Source organism: Cupressus sempervirens, chromosome 9 (assembly GCF_028749045.1).
Source record: "Cupressus sempervirens isolate cs-2001-9-10 chromosome 9, ASM2874904v1, whole genome shotgun sequence".
NCBI lineage: Eukaryota > Viridiplantae > Streptophyta > Pinopsida > Cupressales > Cupressaceae > Cupressus > Cupressus sempervirens.
In genome coordinates, this window is record NC_143126.1 from 426624273 (window position 1) to 426639529 (window position 15257).

A 15257-nucleotide genomic window follows, 5' to 3' on the forward strand; every position below is an offset into this window, starting at 1 on the left:
TAGCGGTGCCTTTGAGATCAACTTTGGTGCCTAAAAGTGAAGGCGAAAAGAATGGAGATTTAGGTTTTTAGCTGAGTGTATCGCCATCGTTTAGCCTAGCAGAGGTCAGAGCAGCCATTTCCAAGCATTTCTGGGTGAAGAACACATGGAAATCATTGAGCTATGTGTTAAAGGACATGGCGGTTTTTTTCAATTTGGTAGCAGGGGCTGCATATTTCAACAATTGGTTGTCCTAGCCCATTTACTAGATTACTCAGGGAACAATATTTTGGGCACTTTTGCCCCTTAGCCATGATTGTGGCCATGGAAGCTTTTCTAACAATCATAAACTCAATAGTCTAATCAGGCACTTGACTTATTCTTCTATTCTAGTACCTTATCATGGCTAGCAATGAACATGTGATTAAAAGGAGTCCATAGTAATTAAAATAGAGGAGCACACATGCTATTAAGGAGGAACACTGTGCCAAAGTAAAATTAAAAATATGTCCAACAGTTATAAAACAAACTCATAGCATGGTAAGGAGAGACCACAAAGAGAACACGCATGTCAAAGGCAAGTCGCCCATTCAAAGAGGCATCTCACGACATTAAGATTAGAGGGAAGATTTCAGTGGCAACCACTGCCATCCTTTGAGAAGACAAAGAATACTCAACGCGTGGTTCCAAAGGAGGATTTGCATATGAAAGGAAGCCACAGGCCAGAATAGTAGATGCAGAGTTTGAAGAGTATAAGGGAGTAGAAGTGTAGGCCAGTCCACGCCTTTCTCCAATGTTTGAAGTGGAGAGCCACCATAACAAGGAAGAAGCCAAGAGAAAACTCTAAAAAGAGCAATATCCTACATTCTTTGTGGAGGTGTATTTTTAATCTTTAAATAGAAGAACATATACTATGTATGTTGTCCAAAAGAAAATGCATTTTTGAAAGGCCGCAGGCTAGAAGGTGGACCCCGTGTGCCAGTTGATGTGAGTTGGGTGATGATGCTGACAAAATTTTGACTAAAGAAGCAGAGATGCTGGTGTGGTGACATTGAGTGAGATTCTAACATGTGTACAGATTGACTATGGGCGCAAAACTGTAGAATAAAGTTGCAGGGTAGTTAAGAATTGCAAGAATGCGGGACACCACCTTGTGGTAGCGGGTCCTGTGTGTAGTGAGGTGGCATCGCAGAGCAGCTTAGGCGGGAAGCACTCAAATTGTGACACGTGTCATGATCTGATGGATGGTGCAATCCCGCATTTCAGAGTTGCAGGGTCGTTAAAAAATGCGGGATTGTGAGATGGAAACACGTGGCATGGGTCACAATGGTGCTGATGTGGCAGATAATGTAGAAGGCTCGGCCAATCAAACATTTTCACGTGGCAGTTGGTCAACAGAGGGTTGACCACAAAGTTGCAGACCAGGGTTTTAAAACAGAGGAGTGATTTTCAAACTATAATTCTGGGGGTTCTTGGTAAGCAAAATATGCAATGTTATATATCATCGAAACTAGGAGAGAACGAACTTTCCGATTCTAAGGTTAGTTTTCACACAGGAAGCAGTGTGTTCAAGTTATCTGAGGTTTTCTCCAAGGTTCCCAACTTGCAACTAAATTCAGGTATCAAAGTTTAGAACTATTTTATAACATGGTAATGACCTGAATATGGTTAAGAGACAGTGAAAATGCAGTTGGGGTCACATTTAAGTCAGTTAAATGGGGATTTCAAAAACATTTTCATAAGACAACTCAAATATTTTGGCAAAAAAAGATTTCATCATTCAGTAAGAGATAGTTTGCAAATCAGTTACAAAGTAATGATGAAAACAAATTAGATTAATTTGTGGAAAGAGGAAGGAGGTTTTGCAACTGGAAAAGATTGATTTCCAAGTCGACACATGTCACTTTGAGATCAGATCTGAGAATTCTTTCTTTGCTATATCATTCTTTCTCTCTTTCATTTGGGTGGATGGCAATTTTCTTTGGGTAATACCAGCAGGGTTTCAGTGTTTTACTGCAAAACCATTCTCTCAGCATATTTTCTCTTATATGAACAACATTAAGAGGGTTAATACAGATAGTTTAGATCTGTTAGGTTATTTCACGTTTTTCATTTCATGCATATGACTATATAATTTCAAGGAAATAATGCAAAGAGCAAAAGAATTTCGTTAGTTTCATTCTGATTCTTGTCTCCAGTCTTAGTGAATTTTCAACGTCTTATGATCTTTGAACAAAGAGCTCAGGTCATAGCTATAGTCCCTTAAGGCTATATGTTGTTTTATTTTAGCTTATGACTCAAAGGGTTTATGTAAATGCTTCAGTGAATCAATAGGGTTGCAAGTTTATTGAGAAGGATATCATGTAAGAATGAGATTCTGATTGAACATGGATGTCTATTTACAAGTTAAATGGATAGATCAGATATTTGAAGATACAAATAGGTATCAGATATCGATATGTATGCATTTGATTCATGGATTTGCCCAATGGTTAAGGCACTGATCAGCTACAGGATCATTAGGTCTTAATGCTGAATATCTAAGGTTTTGTTGAATTCAACATTATTAATCAAATGTTCTTTCCCTTTCATGTTGAAGGACTTAAAGGATTAACCCTCACTCAACTTATGTGATTCACAGATTTGCATTTAGCTACTGTATATCTTTTTTATTGCATGAGTTATTAGGAGATATAAGGGGTTTTCATCTGCTTAATAGATTCAAGGATATGTTTTTGCATAGGTACGGTATCAATTGAATCTAAGATCCACCTAGCTAGGTCTTGCAGAGCCTGAAGTAGAAGAAGGAGTTATGTCTTTTAGTTGGCCCAAGACTTCAGACAGGTGCATTCATCATAGGAAGTTGCTAGCCTTAGATGCATTTTTCTGGTTTCTTGGTCATTTTCAAAACTATTAAATTAGGAGCCAACACACTTCATTGTGCTGAATTTGTGGCCAAGGGCCAGGTGTGAAGAGGAAGAATAAGTTGGGTGTTCGCTATAGGCACCTATTGCAGGAACATATCATTACTTGTCATTAGGGCATCATTTGGGCACATCATTTTGGAGTTGTTTGGCAACCTCATCCTAAAGAATCAAATACTTTAAGGAGGTCACAACATAATGAGGTTTCCCTTGTTCATTCATGCATCTTATATGCTACTACTATAGGTGGAGGTCTTATCAAATTTAAGCATTCATTCATATATATAATACCAGAGTCTTGGGTTTGATATTAGCATTGTATTAGATAAGGAGAATTAGTAGATTGTTACAAATAATAGTTTTGTATTTAGATCTTGCAAAGATGTCTTGGTTGTAGATGCATCATATTCTCTTAGTTGTTTATCTAAATGCATTACAAGGTGAAAGAAAGCATAATATTTCATTGAGGAGCTTGCATAGTAATTGTAGAACTATTTTCTTTTACAAGAATAAATAAGGCAATTTGCAATCAGTTTTGAGCTAGGCTCATTACAGAGAAACATAGTCATCAATGCAACATGTTAATACTCTTCAATGCTTAGGATATTCCTCCAATGTAGTACCATCGACATTCATTCTAACACAATCTTTGGTCCATGAAGCTAGAGCTTGGAAGATGCTTCTTAACCAGTATGAGAGGGTTTTAGGACAATCTATAAACTATCAAAAAAGAAAAGTGTATTTCTTTAATACAAAAAAGGACTTGAGGAGGAAAGTTATTAGAACTATGGGATGCTAAGAGGCATGCTTACCAGATACCTATGTTGGTCTCCTTCTCACAATGAAAGAAGTAACCTGACAATAATGGAATGGGCTAGTGAAATTCTTACGAAGGAAGCTTGTAGACTAGAAAGGTAAATTTGTAAGAAATACAAGAAAGCTTCGACTTCTTCCTGGCTCATTAAAGGGAATCCCTATGTATTTTGTTTCATTTTTAAAACTCCCTAGAATATCTAAAGAGATTATTAAAAAAAAAGTCAAGAAATCTCCTATGATTTGGAAGGGAGGACAAGCTTAGAATAAATTTATTCAGCTCAGAGAAAGTTTGGTAACCTAAGTCAATGGGGGGGGGGGGACTAAACATTAGAAGAACTAAGCATTTGAATAATACTCTCCTGGCTAGGATTGATTGGAAATTTTTGTGCCCTCAGTGCACTTGCTATAATATTATCAGGGCTAAGTACCTCAGGGGTGAAGCATTGCACCAACATCTTTGGACCATGGCACTCCCCTTGGATCAAAAATTTGGAATAATATTGTAAAAATACACAAAATATTGAAGAAGGGAGCTCATTGGATGGTGGGGAGTGGGAAAAAAGGTTGATTTCTAGAAATATTACTAGCTAGATGATGGCCCCCTCATGAATACCAAGTTCCAACCTCTAAGAGATTCATGTACTAAGCTCCATGGTACTCTGGTTCTCAACTAGATTGACCTTGAGCACAAATAGAAAAAAACTTTACAATCAAGACAATATGAGAATGAGGCTATTTAAGTAACTTCAAGAGATTTAATAGAATTATCATATACCCTTTGTCCTAATAGAGAATTTTTTTTATATGGAAACTTACCCCCTCTAGAGGGTTCGCAGTGAAATCTTCTTATGCTTTTTCTCTCAAGAGTGGTGAAGCCCTTAAGGAATGAAAGAAAGTTTGGCACCCTTGGATCCTACCACAGATAAATTTCTTTTGGTGGACAACTCTACAAAAGGCCATCATCACCATTGATAATTTGCAAAAGAGAGGATTCTAGTTAACTAATTGATGTGCACTATATTATAATGCAACGGAATTCATACAACCCCTCCTCATGCAATGTCCCTTTGATATGAAGGTTTGGAGGGGCATTCTCTCCTTATGGGAGACTCAATGGTGCTTCAATGATAGAATTAATCATTTTGTTTGTTGGGATGGTCCCTTTAACCACTCATACCTCAAACATTCTAGAGACATCTCCCCTTATGTGGCATGGCAAGTATGGAAGGAATGAAACAATTATGTTTTTAGGGACAAGGCTACTTCTAGCGAGGTGGTGACTGAACAAGTGATCAAGATATTGAAAAAATGTAGTGACATCTGGCACTAGAAACCCCCTCTAAATCCCCGAAGAGGCCAAGACATAAGATGAGATCATTCTTGGGACCTTGGTCTGAAGGTGACAAGATTCAAAAGCTCTAAAGCTAATGCTTGATGCAAAACCGTTTGATAGCCCCCCTCAAAGATTGGTTGAAACTTAACTATGATAGATCGACCATATCCAAGAGGATGACGACTAGAGGCATTATTTGAGATAATACCAGAAAGGTGGTGCATGCATATGCTGGGAACTATTGGAAGAGAAAAAATGAAGTGGAAGCCTTGGCCCTATTATGGGGAATGAGGATAGTGTAAGTGGGAAGTATTAATAAACTGGCTATTGAGGGAGATTCAATGTTGATTATTAATGTTGTGAAGGAAAAAGCTGGCAAGTATAACTAGAAGATAAAAGTGGCAATTCAGGAAATCCACAACCTATTGAATGAGCTACTTGAAGTCCACATGGAGCACATATATCGAGAAGACAAGATGTTTTGGATGTCCTAGCTAAAGTGGGTCATAATGTGGAAGGAATAAAGGAAAGGGATGATGTCAACTAAATCCCACCATCCACATAAATGATGGTGGAAAGAGAACGTGCTCTAGTACAATGTAATGAAGTAAAAAAAGGTGTATTGATTTGAATCCAAGTGAGCAAGAGAGCCCAAGAGTGAAAAATCATAAAGTCAAAATTGGAAAGATTTTGTGTATATGTTAATTTGGGGATCCATCATCATGACCATTTATTGCTATGGTGAGAGGACGACCAACATAGATTTAGTCAAAATAATAAATCTGATAGAGGTGGGAGTTGTATACAATAATAATGAAAATTCCCTTACACTTCAATTGACACACAGTTGGCAATGGTTAACTTTGATGGGAAAGGTATGATTCAAACACGTTGAAGCTAGAAAGGGATTGGAAAATGTGAAGCCTTGTGATTTATGATGAGAATCAATTTCTTTTTCAGATTCATTGTTAACATTATATATTTAAATGACCCTGATTTCCAAATCTACAACAAGGGGATGTCAAAGAACATTGAGGATTTAGTGATGGAACTTGATGAAGACATGGGTGCAAATGACCACATTGAACTAGATACAATTGAAGACTGCATTAGGAAGAGAGAGGTTGCATGGGTTTATCTTCATGAAAGTGGATTGTTGTTGTTCATTTAGGGCATTGAAGGGTATGACGAACATGTATCCTTCAATTTTTTGATACCTAGAATAATAGGAAGGTGAACATTAATGTGTTAGTGTTCGAAATAATAGAGGAAATCATTGCAATTGCTGGTGAGTTGTATCTTGAGGGTAGGAGTTGGCATAAGGAGGATAAGATTTTTGATGAAGTGAGAATGAGAAAAAAATTCTGCTCTAAGGAGGAGCCTATTTGTGTGAAGGGTGTCTTTTCTATGGAGGACCTACCCAAACCTTGGGACATTGTGTGCTATGCCATCATACACTATATGACTCTTGAAGATCAACATCAAGTGTTGTATTTTACCATTTTCCTATTCTAAACCATTTTATGAACCATGACCTGATTTCCTTCCCACGCCTTATTTTGCATTCAATGGAGGATAGTGTGTTTAAGTTTAGGAGAAAGGGAGAAGAAGGTAGATCCGTTTATATCCCACACTAGGCCTTCATGTTCAAACTTTACAAATTCCAACTTGCTATCAACCTACCTCTTCTCATTAACCCTATCACCACTATAACCCCCCAAGTCAATATGGACCCTAGCATTAGTTCAGCCTTGAAGAAGGTGGACAATAAGCCTCTGGGTAATAGGAAAAACATAAGTGTTATTAACACTGGTACAAATACTGGGTGGAGTAATAAAACTATAAGGAGCTCTAGTAAATGGCTTAAAATGGAAGAATTTAAGACACCCTCCAAGTACAAGATGAGTTTAGAGTCAATGGAAAGTGAAAGGAAGTCCACAAAAAGCAAGAGGAAGATCATGTACCCTAGTTCTAGGAGAAAGGAGGTTCCTAGCCTGTCTCACATTCCAGAATCCTTGGAAGCTAACCCATCCCTAGAAATTTTTTAGGAGAAAGATATTACTTCCCCAAGAAAGGATGCAGCTAAGAGTGGGGGGGGGTAGAAAGGGCATCATGGCCATGAGCAAGATTAGAGGAAAACTACATTGGATAGACTAGAAAATTCAATGCATGACCTATCCAACAATTAGGGAACCTTGTGTTGAAAGGTTGAAACCCTAGTGGAGTTCTCTAATAAAGTCATGCACTTGACAGCCACCACTCTTTATTTTCTATAGGTAAGTGAGGATGAGAAAGATGAGGGAAAAGAGAGTGAGATCATCTGCCCCCTCTATAGCTTCTTGATGGATGGCTAGCTCAAGACTCTGTTGGAGAAACTTGGTAAGAAGGAGGCTGAGAAACCAACCATGGAGGATCCTAATGAAAATAAGGGGGAGGTCTTAGAGGAGAAGGAGGGGAGTTATCCCTTGTGCTTGCTTTTTCTTTATTTTGTTTAATGTTTTGTCTAACTATGAACTCCATGCACTTGGAGGCATTTTAAGTTATTATGGATAATTGTATTCGTAGAAATATCTTCAATATCGGCCACTAGACCATTTTTTGGCATAATATTAATGTTAAGGGTAGTAAAGTGGATACTTTTGAAGGTTAATACTAGGGGGTTGAATGTTAAGATGTTTTTGATGTTTTGTATGACTAGAAAAGGGATTTCTTAGATAGTAGGGGGTAACTTCTGGCTAGTCTCTAGCCTACTAGCTCCCCTTTTCGATTGTTGTATTAATTCATCAAAAAAAAACAAATATTGTATCACTTAGAAAATATTAATGAAATAAATTAGGATACTTTCATTCATGTCAAAATTATTTTCAAATATGCCCCCTTGAATAAAAACATTTTTAAATCAACTTCATTAAACTTAAGAGATTTTTTTTTTCATGTTATATTTTCATCGTTTAAATCAATAAATAAATAAACTTATTGGATCAAAATGAAAATTAAACTCATGATCAAACTTTAAAATGTATAATAAAATCTAATGAAACTAGTGTTGAGCTTTTTAATTTATCATAACACTTATTAAACATAACAAAATTTAGCACACCTTCAACTTTTAGAGATCCACCCATTAATTTACCATACATTTAACCTTGAAAAGCTAGAATAATCATTACTGATTTTTGCTTATTGCATAGCCTACAAAAGAAGACGTGAAAGGAGGTATACCTAAACCTTTTGAAAGATATCCCCTCTTAACTACAAGCCACATTTCAAAGTTGATTTTTCATATTTTTCAAAATGCACATAGAATATTTTTTGTAATAGCTTTTCCATCTTGTACTTTCAAACTTTTTTAAAAAACTTTTTCATCCTATGCTTTCAAACAATTTTGTCAAAAAGGATAATTCGTGATAAGAATAAATATCCTGCCCATTCAATGAAGGAATAGATCCCATTGTAAAGTTAAGCATGACGTAAGCAAGTATTTCACTTGACCCTAAAATTCCACTGGACTATTTTACTTCATTGCCTCGATAATCGGAGCTGGGAGCACTGCATTTTACCCTGAAGAACCCTGTTACGGTTAACACACTTTTGTGAACTTATCTCTAAAAAATTACAATTCCTCCGAAAAATAATTATAAACAGATAAGATCTTAGGGGCGGTATTAGTGAAACAGTGGAAGAAGTGAAGTATAAGACAATTTAAATCTAGTTTGATGTGGACAAAGTTATATTATGTCCATGGCGAAAACCTTGCGGTGAGAAACTTGGGAATATTTTGTTTACCAGCGAGGACCATTTTGTGTCTATTTATCCATCCTATAAGGATGATATTGTAAACATCTCCCCTACATGTTTATCTAAAACAAGGTAATATTAAAAATACAAAATATTAATATATTTAACAATCCAAGACTCGAGTGTTCTGGAAGGAATCTAATTCTGCCCATTACAATCAGAAACCTTGCGGTAAACCTACTATCGTTCATTTTATATCACAATATTTCAGAGTCTGAAAAAGAAGAATGCAAATGCTTGCTAGCCGTTTAAAGTAGTAGAAAATCTAGAGGAGAACCAGATTTCTAACCTCATTGTAGAATCTATCATGACTGGGTAAAGTAGGCTTCACACTGCAATTAATGTTGTCTGTAATTTAGACCTCACAAGCAGATCTCTTGACAAGTGTTTCCAAAGAAAACTGTAGCCTATTAATTAAGCTTGAAAGAAATCCAATATGTCGCTCCCGTTCAGTCTAAAAGCAACAAAGACAGAAGCACCTCCAATGAATGTCGATTAAATCACAAATATATACTTCAACCAAATAAGAAATTTCAGTAGCATTTGTCTAATTAGGTAGGCGATATGCATCTCGAATGAGTAAATCATTAAGAAATATAAAAGAAATAGTGTGTTCCCTTACCTTGGGCATCGGTAATGAAATCCAGACAGCAGCAAATCGTTCAAAACGGAAATCTCTACTTTTCCCTGATATGTGCATCTTTCTTCTTTAGTCCTCAAAATCTATTGATCCACTCGCAAAAGTCTTCCAAAACTGTGGCTTGTTGCTTTTGTTTAGTCATGGATCTTGACAGTGCCAATTATGTGAAGGAAGAATGGCTGAACCATCGCAGGAATCTGACTCTGATTGAGTAGCAACCATGTTGCCAGATGCTCTTACAAAAGTCTTTGTCTTTTGTGAAATTTCCTTCAATTGTTCCTGTTCCATAGAGGAAGGCAGTTGCGGGTATTGCGGATTAAATACTTTATTGTAGATCAAGGAGTTGTGATGTGGGTACGTCGATGTATTGAAAATTGGAGTCCTAGTAAATTGTCCATGATCAATACTTCTCTGGCTATCAGTAAAGGAGAGAGGAAAGTTTGTTGAGTGCTGCTGATAGGATTGTAAAAAACGAAAATCACGACTGCAATAGCTGTTTGCCGGTTTCACATCAGTCAGTGGATTATGATGAAGTTGGGTATTTTGGAAAATCTGTGGAGGGTAAGATATAGATGTGGAAGGGGCAGTGAAAGGACGAGGAAAGTCAAAATAAGCTGCGCCGCGTGGTAAAGTCCTAAAACTTTCCGCCATCGCCGACATTTGGTGAGGGGATGGATCTTGGGAAACCCTCAAAGTGGAGTTTGCGTATGGGGTTTGGGAATTGCTTACGATGATTCCATTTCCCTCATTTCCTTTCACACCGAATTTAATATTATTATTAAATGAAGTTAGGTCGGTGATGTTGAGGGAGGCTCTTTCGGGGAAGTTGAGTTTGGCCTTTGTTCCTCTGAATTTTAAAGCGGCGTCATCATAGGCTTTTGCTGCGCCTTCTGCTGTCTCGAATGTGCCGAGCCACACTCGAGCTGCCTTCTTTGGGTCCCTTATCTCTGCAGCCCATTTGCCCCATGGTCTCTGCCTCACTCCTCTATATCTCCCCTTCCTCTCCGGTTGTGCTTCGCATTTCATAGCTTCGGCGGCTGCTTCGAATGAATGGATTCCACTGTCTTTCATCGTCGGTCTGTCTATCTCCCGATGTTGAATAATCGTACTGTATGATTCTGCATGCCATGAAATTGCAATTGATAAGTTTTATACATCATTTGCACACAAGTTGTCATTCAAATGATATACAAGAACAGTTCTTTTGTTTAAATGGTTAAATCTTGCAAGGGAAATGTCAGTGAATGGATTGAAGATGATGTTATTAAGGGTAAAAAATTTTCGTTTAGCTCTTATCGCATGTTTTGAATGCTTTGCTTTTCTGACATTAGAAACAAGGAAGATTAGGTTTTTCCTCTATCTTATTAGAAACAATGATAGGGTGCCGTTTTGTCATTTTCTTTCGTATTAGCAGATTTAGTCTATAAATCTATGTCTATAAACATGGCTGGTCTTTCTAGGGCCCTCCACTGAATGTTTGCATACTATTCTTACTGCTTTGTTATTTTTTCTCAACTACTAATAAGCTTAGACTAACGGGTGTTGAAGCGTTTGTAATTGTCAAGGACCAGTTTTTTTGAAGGTTCACGTTAAATGGTTTCGAATATTTAGTTCGCTATAAACGAAGTATTATATCATAGTCACAAAATTGGAAAGAAAGTTGATAATGTTGTGCTTTCCTGGTCTAATTAGAAGTTAGTCTTCAAAAATATTATTATTGGTAAAACTTATGTAGCATTCAGAAGATTCCGATTGTAATCTAAATTTCAGATTTGAACTTATCATTTCAAACAGAGTGAATGAATCATTAAATGTAATCTGAAATATTTATTATGAACATTGGATTTCAAAGACATTTGAATACAACTGTATCATGTTTCTGTTTTCCCTAAATCATCACAAAACCATGTATCATTTGTAAGGAAATTCAAGTAAGCGGATTTAAGATCATGTTATAATGGTAAAAATTGTTTGTTTATCTCTTACCGCATCTTTTGAATACTTCGCTTTTCGGACATTAGAAACAAGCAACATTAGGTTTTTCCTCTATGACGAGAGTTTTCATGGGTAAAGTGATTTTCTGTAGATTTCAAATAATTGGCACGTTGTTTTCTTTTGCCTTTGCTTTCGTATTAGCAGACTTAGTCTATAAATTTATATCTATAGGCATGGCTGGTCTTCCTAGGGCCCACTGAATGTTTGTCTACTACTACTAATAGAATGTTTGTCTACTACTAATAGAATGTTTGTCTACTACGAATAGCTTTGTTACTTTTCTGAACTACTGATAAGTTTAGACTGACGGGTGTTCAAGGGTTTGTAATTGTCATGACCAGTTCCATTGCAGATTCACGTTATTGGTTTTGAATATTTCGTTAGCTATAAGCGAGTTATTCTGCTTTCCTGGTCTTACTTAAAATTGGTCTTTAAGAATAATATTATTGGCCTGAGTTTTCTATAGCTTATTTACTATTGATCTATACTATTCAAAAGATTGCCTTTGTAATCTAAATTTGGGATTGGAACTAATTTCAAATAGTGAATGAATTATCAAATATCTGAAATGGCTATAAAAAAACATTGAAAATTTATTTGAAAGACTTTTTTTAAAAATATAAATATTTAAGGACAATATTTTGAATACATATATTTTGAACAGTTCAGTCATCAACAGGTTCATTTTTAGTATCTGGAAGTGGAGATATGTCTTTTTTTTATGAATAGTTGTTGATTTAAGATGATCTTGTATCCCTAGACCCTCTTAAATGAATTATAACTAGTATATTATATATTAATAAAAAATGACTATTCATCAAAAAATACATATAAATTTTATCCCTTATTTTCTATAACTCGCAATGCAAATGGAAATAGTCCTTTCATTTGATACCTCCGACTCAGATTTGCCAGCAAAAACTTCGCAAAACTCAATAGATACTGAAAACGTTAGCGATCGGAAAATATATATAACAAATGCATGGGAGTTGCGATTTATTTTTCCCAAATTTGAAATTGATGTTGTAATTTATTAAAGATTGGGCAGAATTCGACTGCAAAAATTGAAGTAAATTTGCTGACGTAGGTAATCTCAGTCAATTCTAGTTCAATACAGGCTGAAGATTTGCACCAAAGGTAGAACCTGAACACTGTGTGCGAACAAAGGACTGCCGCGGAAAATGTTTCTCTTATAATTTACTTTGTAGATTTAGGTTATGGACGTAATACTTTTCCACTAACTCGCATCAAAAGTATTTATTTAATAAAAGCTCTATGTTTTAAACAAGGGGATTGGATCTGCTTCGCAACAAAACGATTTTTATTTTATTTTCTTGAACATCGGAACAACTAAAGACAATACGGTTGTTTAATTTTTTTAATCCATCGCTCTAAACGGACATGACAAAGTGTTTTTGCATTGATCCTTGAAAGGACACTTGATTTACCTATGCCATGTCGCATAAATTGCTTTACGAATCGCAAAAACAAATTGGAATTCAACGTAAAAACAAAACAAGGTTATGAGTTGAACGAGACAATAATAACCTCGAGAAGGCGAACAGAACAAGGGATCATCGGCAATTTCTGTCTTCGGGCGGATTTGATTTGTGATTCCCGTCACCTGCCGATCATCTCTCTGTCTCTTCCGTCCATTGACCAATTCAGGGGTCTGATTTTCCATATCTCCTGCAACTACTCTCGAGAGCGCAGAAATAATAGCGGAACTTTCCTTTGCAGAGCGAGGACAAATGAGAGAAATATTACTCAGATCAAAACGCTTCTCTTTCCGATCAAGAATCAGATCTGATCCATGTCTTTGCGTCGCCACTTTGTCCTCTCGCTTTTCACTCTACTAAGAACTAGGGTTTCAGCAGACTTGCACACATCACAGATTTCTATAAAATAGCCTTCTTTCCCCTGGCAGTTGCTTCCGATTCACGCAGCCATGAATCCTCCACCAAGTAAATAAAACTTAGGGCTTTGACGCCACTAAAACAAGAAATATCATACCTTGGGAGACTTTCTCAAGCATTTCTGAAATCTGGTCCAAGATATGCAGTACAGGTCATCAGTTTGTAGATAAAATATTCAACAGTTCTTACCAATAAAGCACTGGCGAAAGCATTTTGGTCCAAATATCATCAAATCTTTTCCATTCTCACCCTAAATTCTTCATCGCCATTCATTTTCTCTATGAAGTGCAAAGTCTCCGCAATCGCATCTCATCGTCGATAGGGACCTACTTTTGTCCCTCTTCCTTTGATTTCCCTCGACTGGGAGTACATTTAGGCTTTAGTAAAATATTAAAGACTGGGGGTGATAGGAATGAAGTAAAAGGGGAATGGATGTTAGCCGCGTTAGATAAAGATTTAATTTAAAGGCCGCTGCGCTGTTAAATATTTAATAAATGGCAGCGCATTATGGGAAGTTGATTTTGATAAACATACTACGTTCCCTAGGCGTTGATTCATCATTACTCGTTACTTTTTTTTCAATTTAAGTATCTCGCGCCTCACCATCATCAATTCAGCGGCAGGCCCCTAATCAATAGAATACCCACTCAATCCTTCAGGACTAATATTTCATATACACGTAGCATTACCAATTCATTAACAATGTACAAAGTGTGGTATTGAATTTAAATTTTGTAGGTGGTATTGAATTTAAATTTTGTACTATATTAATTAGTACTTGTATGTTTGAAGGGTGCAAAGATTAAGTTGACAGTCTTGTATACTTTTAATGATATTCTTCAATAGTTATTTGTAAATTGTCATTGTTTACTTCCCTAAGACCACCCTTAAACATCATACACTAAGGGAATAATTAAGCTTGAGAAAGAAAAGTGAACTTTGACTATTTAACACTTTTGGTCTAGGAACTAAGCTTAGCGTTGATGATTAAGTCATTCGCTTCCCTACCTCCATCTATATATTTTTCACATACATTCACACACATCACTATCTTTATCTTATCTTATCTTATCTCTCTTAATGTTTTGCTCCTATGTATCTATACTCTATTTCCTATATGCACGGTCTAGCCCTATGTTTCTCTATATATTTTTTATATCTTGCCCCTCTTTTTTATATTATTCATGTTACCCACTTTGCTCCTATCCCCTCACTCTCTCTTTATTCTTCATTATGATTATTTATCTCTCTTAACTATTATTTCTATACAAAATGGACAACCTAGCTATTTGAGACGAATAATTCAAAATTGCCTCTATCTCATCATCTCCATCTCTTGCTCTCCATCTTAATCCATATTTCTATATCTTTTTCATTTTATTTTTTATATCCATTCAACTATCTTTACTACACACACTTTCCTTATCGACCTCCCATACTTTCATTTATATCTTTCTTCTACACACATACACTAATTTGTCCCTCCTTGTCTCTATTTATCTTACCCCTATCTTTACCATTCACCTCTCATTATATATATTCTATTTGCTCTATTTCTCTTTAATCTTGTTTATGTATCTATCTATATACTATCTATAAGTTCACATGTCTTTATCATTATCTCGCTTACTCACACTATACTAGCTTAAAAAATACACAACTACAAATTTCTTGACTAATATAAGTTAAGGTACCTAACAAATGCATTAAATATATAAAAAGGTTGTAAATTTGTAATGAGACTTTTAACATACATAGGTATTCCTAATTTCAAATTTCAAATATATATTTGAAAATTATTTCATGGGAAATTAAAACTTTATATTAATAGAACTTAATACATTGTTTTCCTAGAT

The 15257-nt window shown here is 36.0% G+C and overlaps 1 protein-coding gene across 5 annotated transcripts in view; it reads right to left on the reverse strand.

Moving 5' to 3' along the window:
• Window positions 1–13757, reverse strand: part of LOC149539118 (uncharacterized) — a 50527-nt gene extending 36770 nt beyond the window's left edge. For 2 of the 5 annotated variants that reach the window (XM_089800458.1, XM_089800456.1), the window contains exons 1-3: window positions 13034–13757; window positions 9473–10608; window positions 9140–9304 (exon numbers count right to left, since the gene is read on the reverse strand). In XM_089800458.1, the coding sequence (XP_089656584.1) occupies window positions 9629–10608; window positions 13034–13169 (1116 nt within the window). In that variant the 5' untranslated portion in view covers window positions 13170–13757 and the 3' untranslated portion in view covers window positions 9140–9304; window positions 9473–9628. Of the gene's footprint in view, window positions 1–8316; window positions 8624–8928; window positions 9305–9472; window positions 10609–13033 lie in introns of those variants that run through there. The other 3 variants (XM_089800457.1, XM_089800455.1, XM_089800454.1) reach the window with 3 other exon arrangements.
• Between the last annotated feature and the right edge of the window lie 1500 nt (window positions 13758–15257).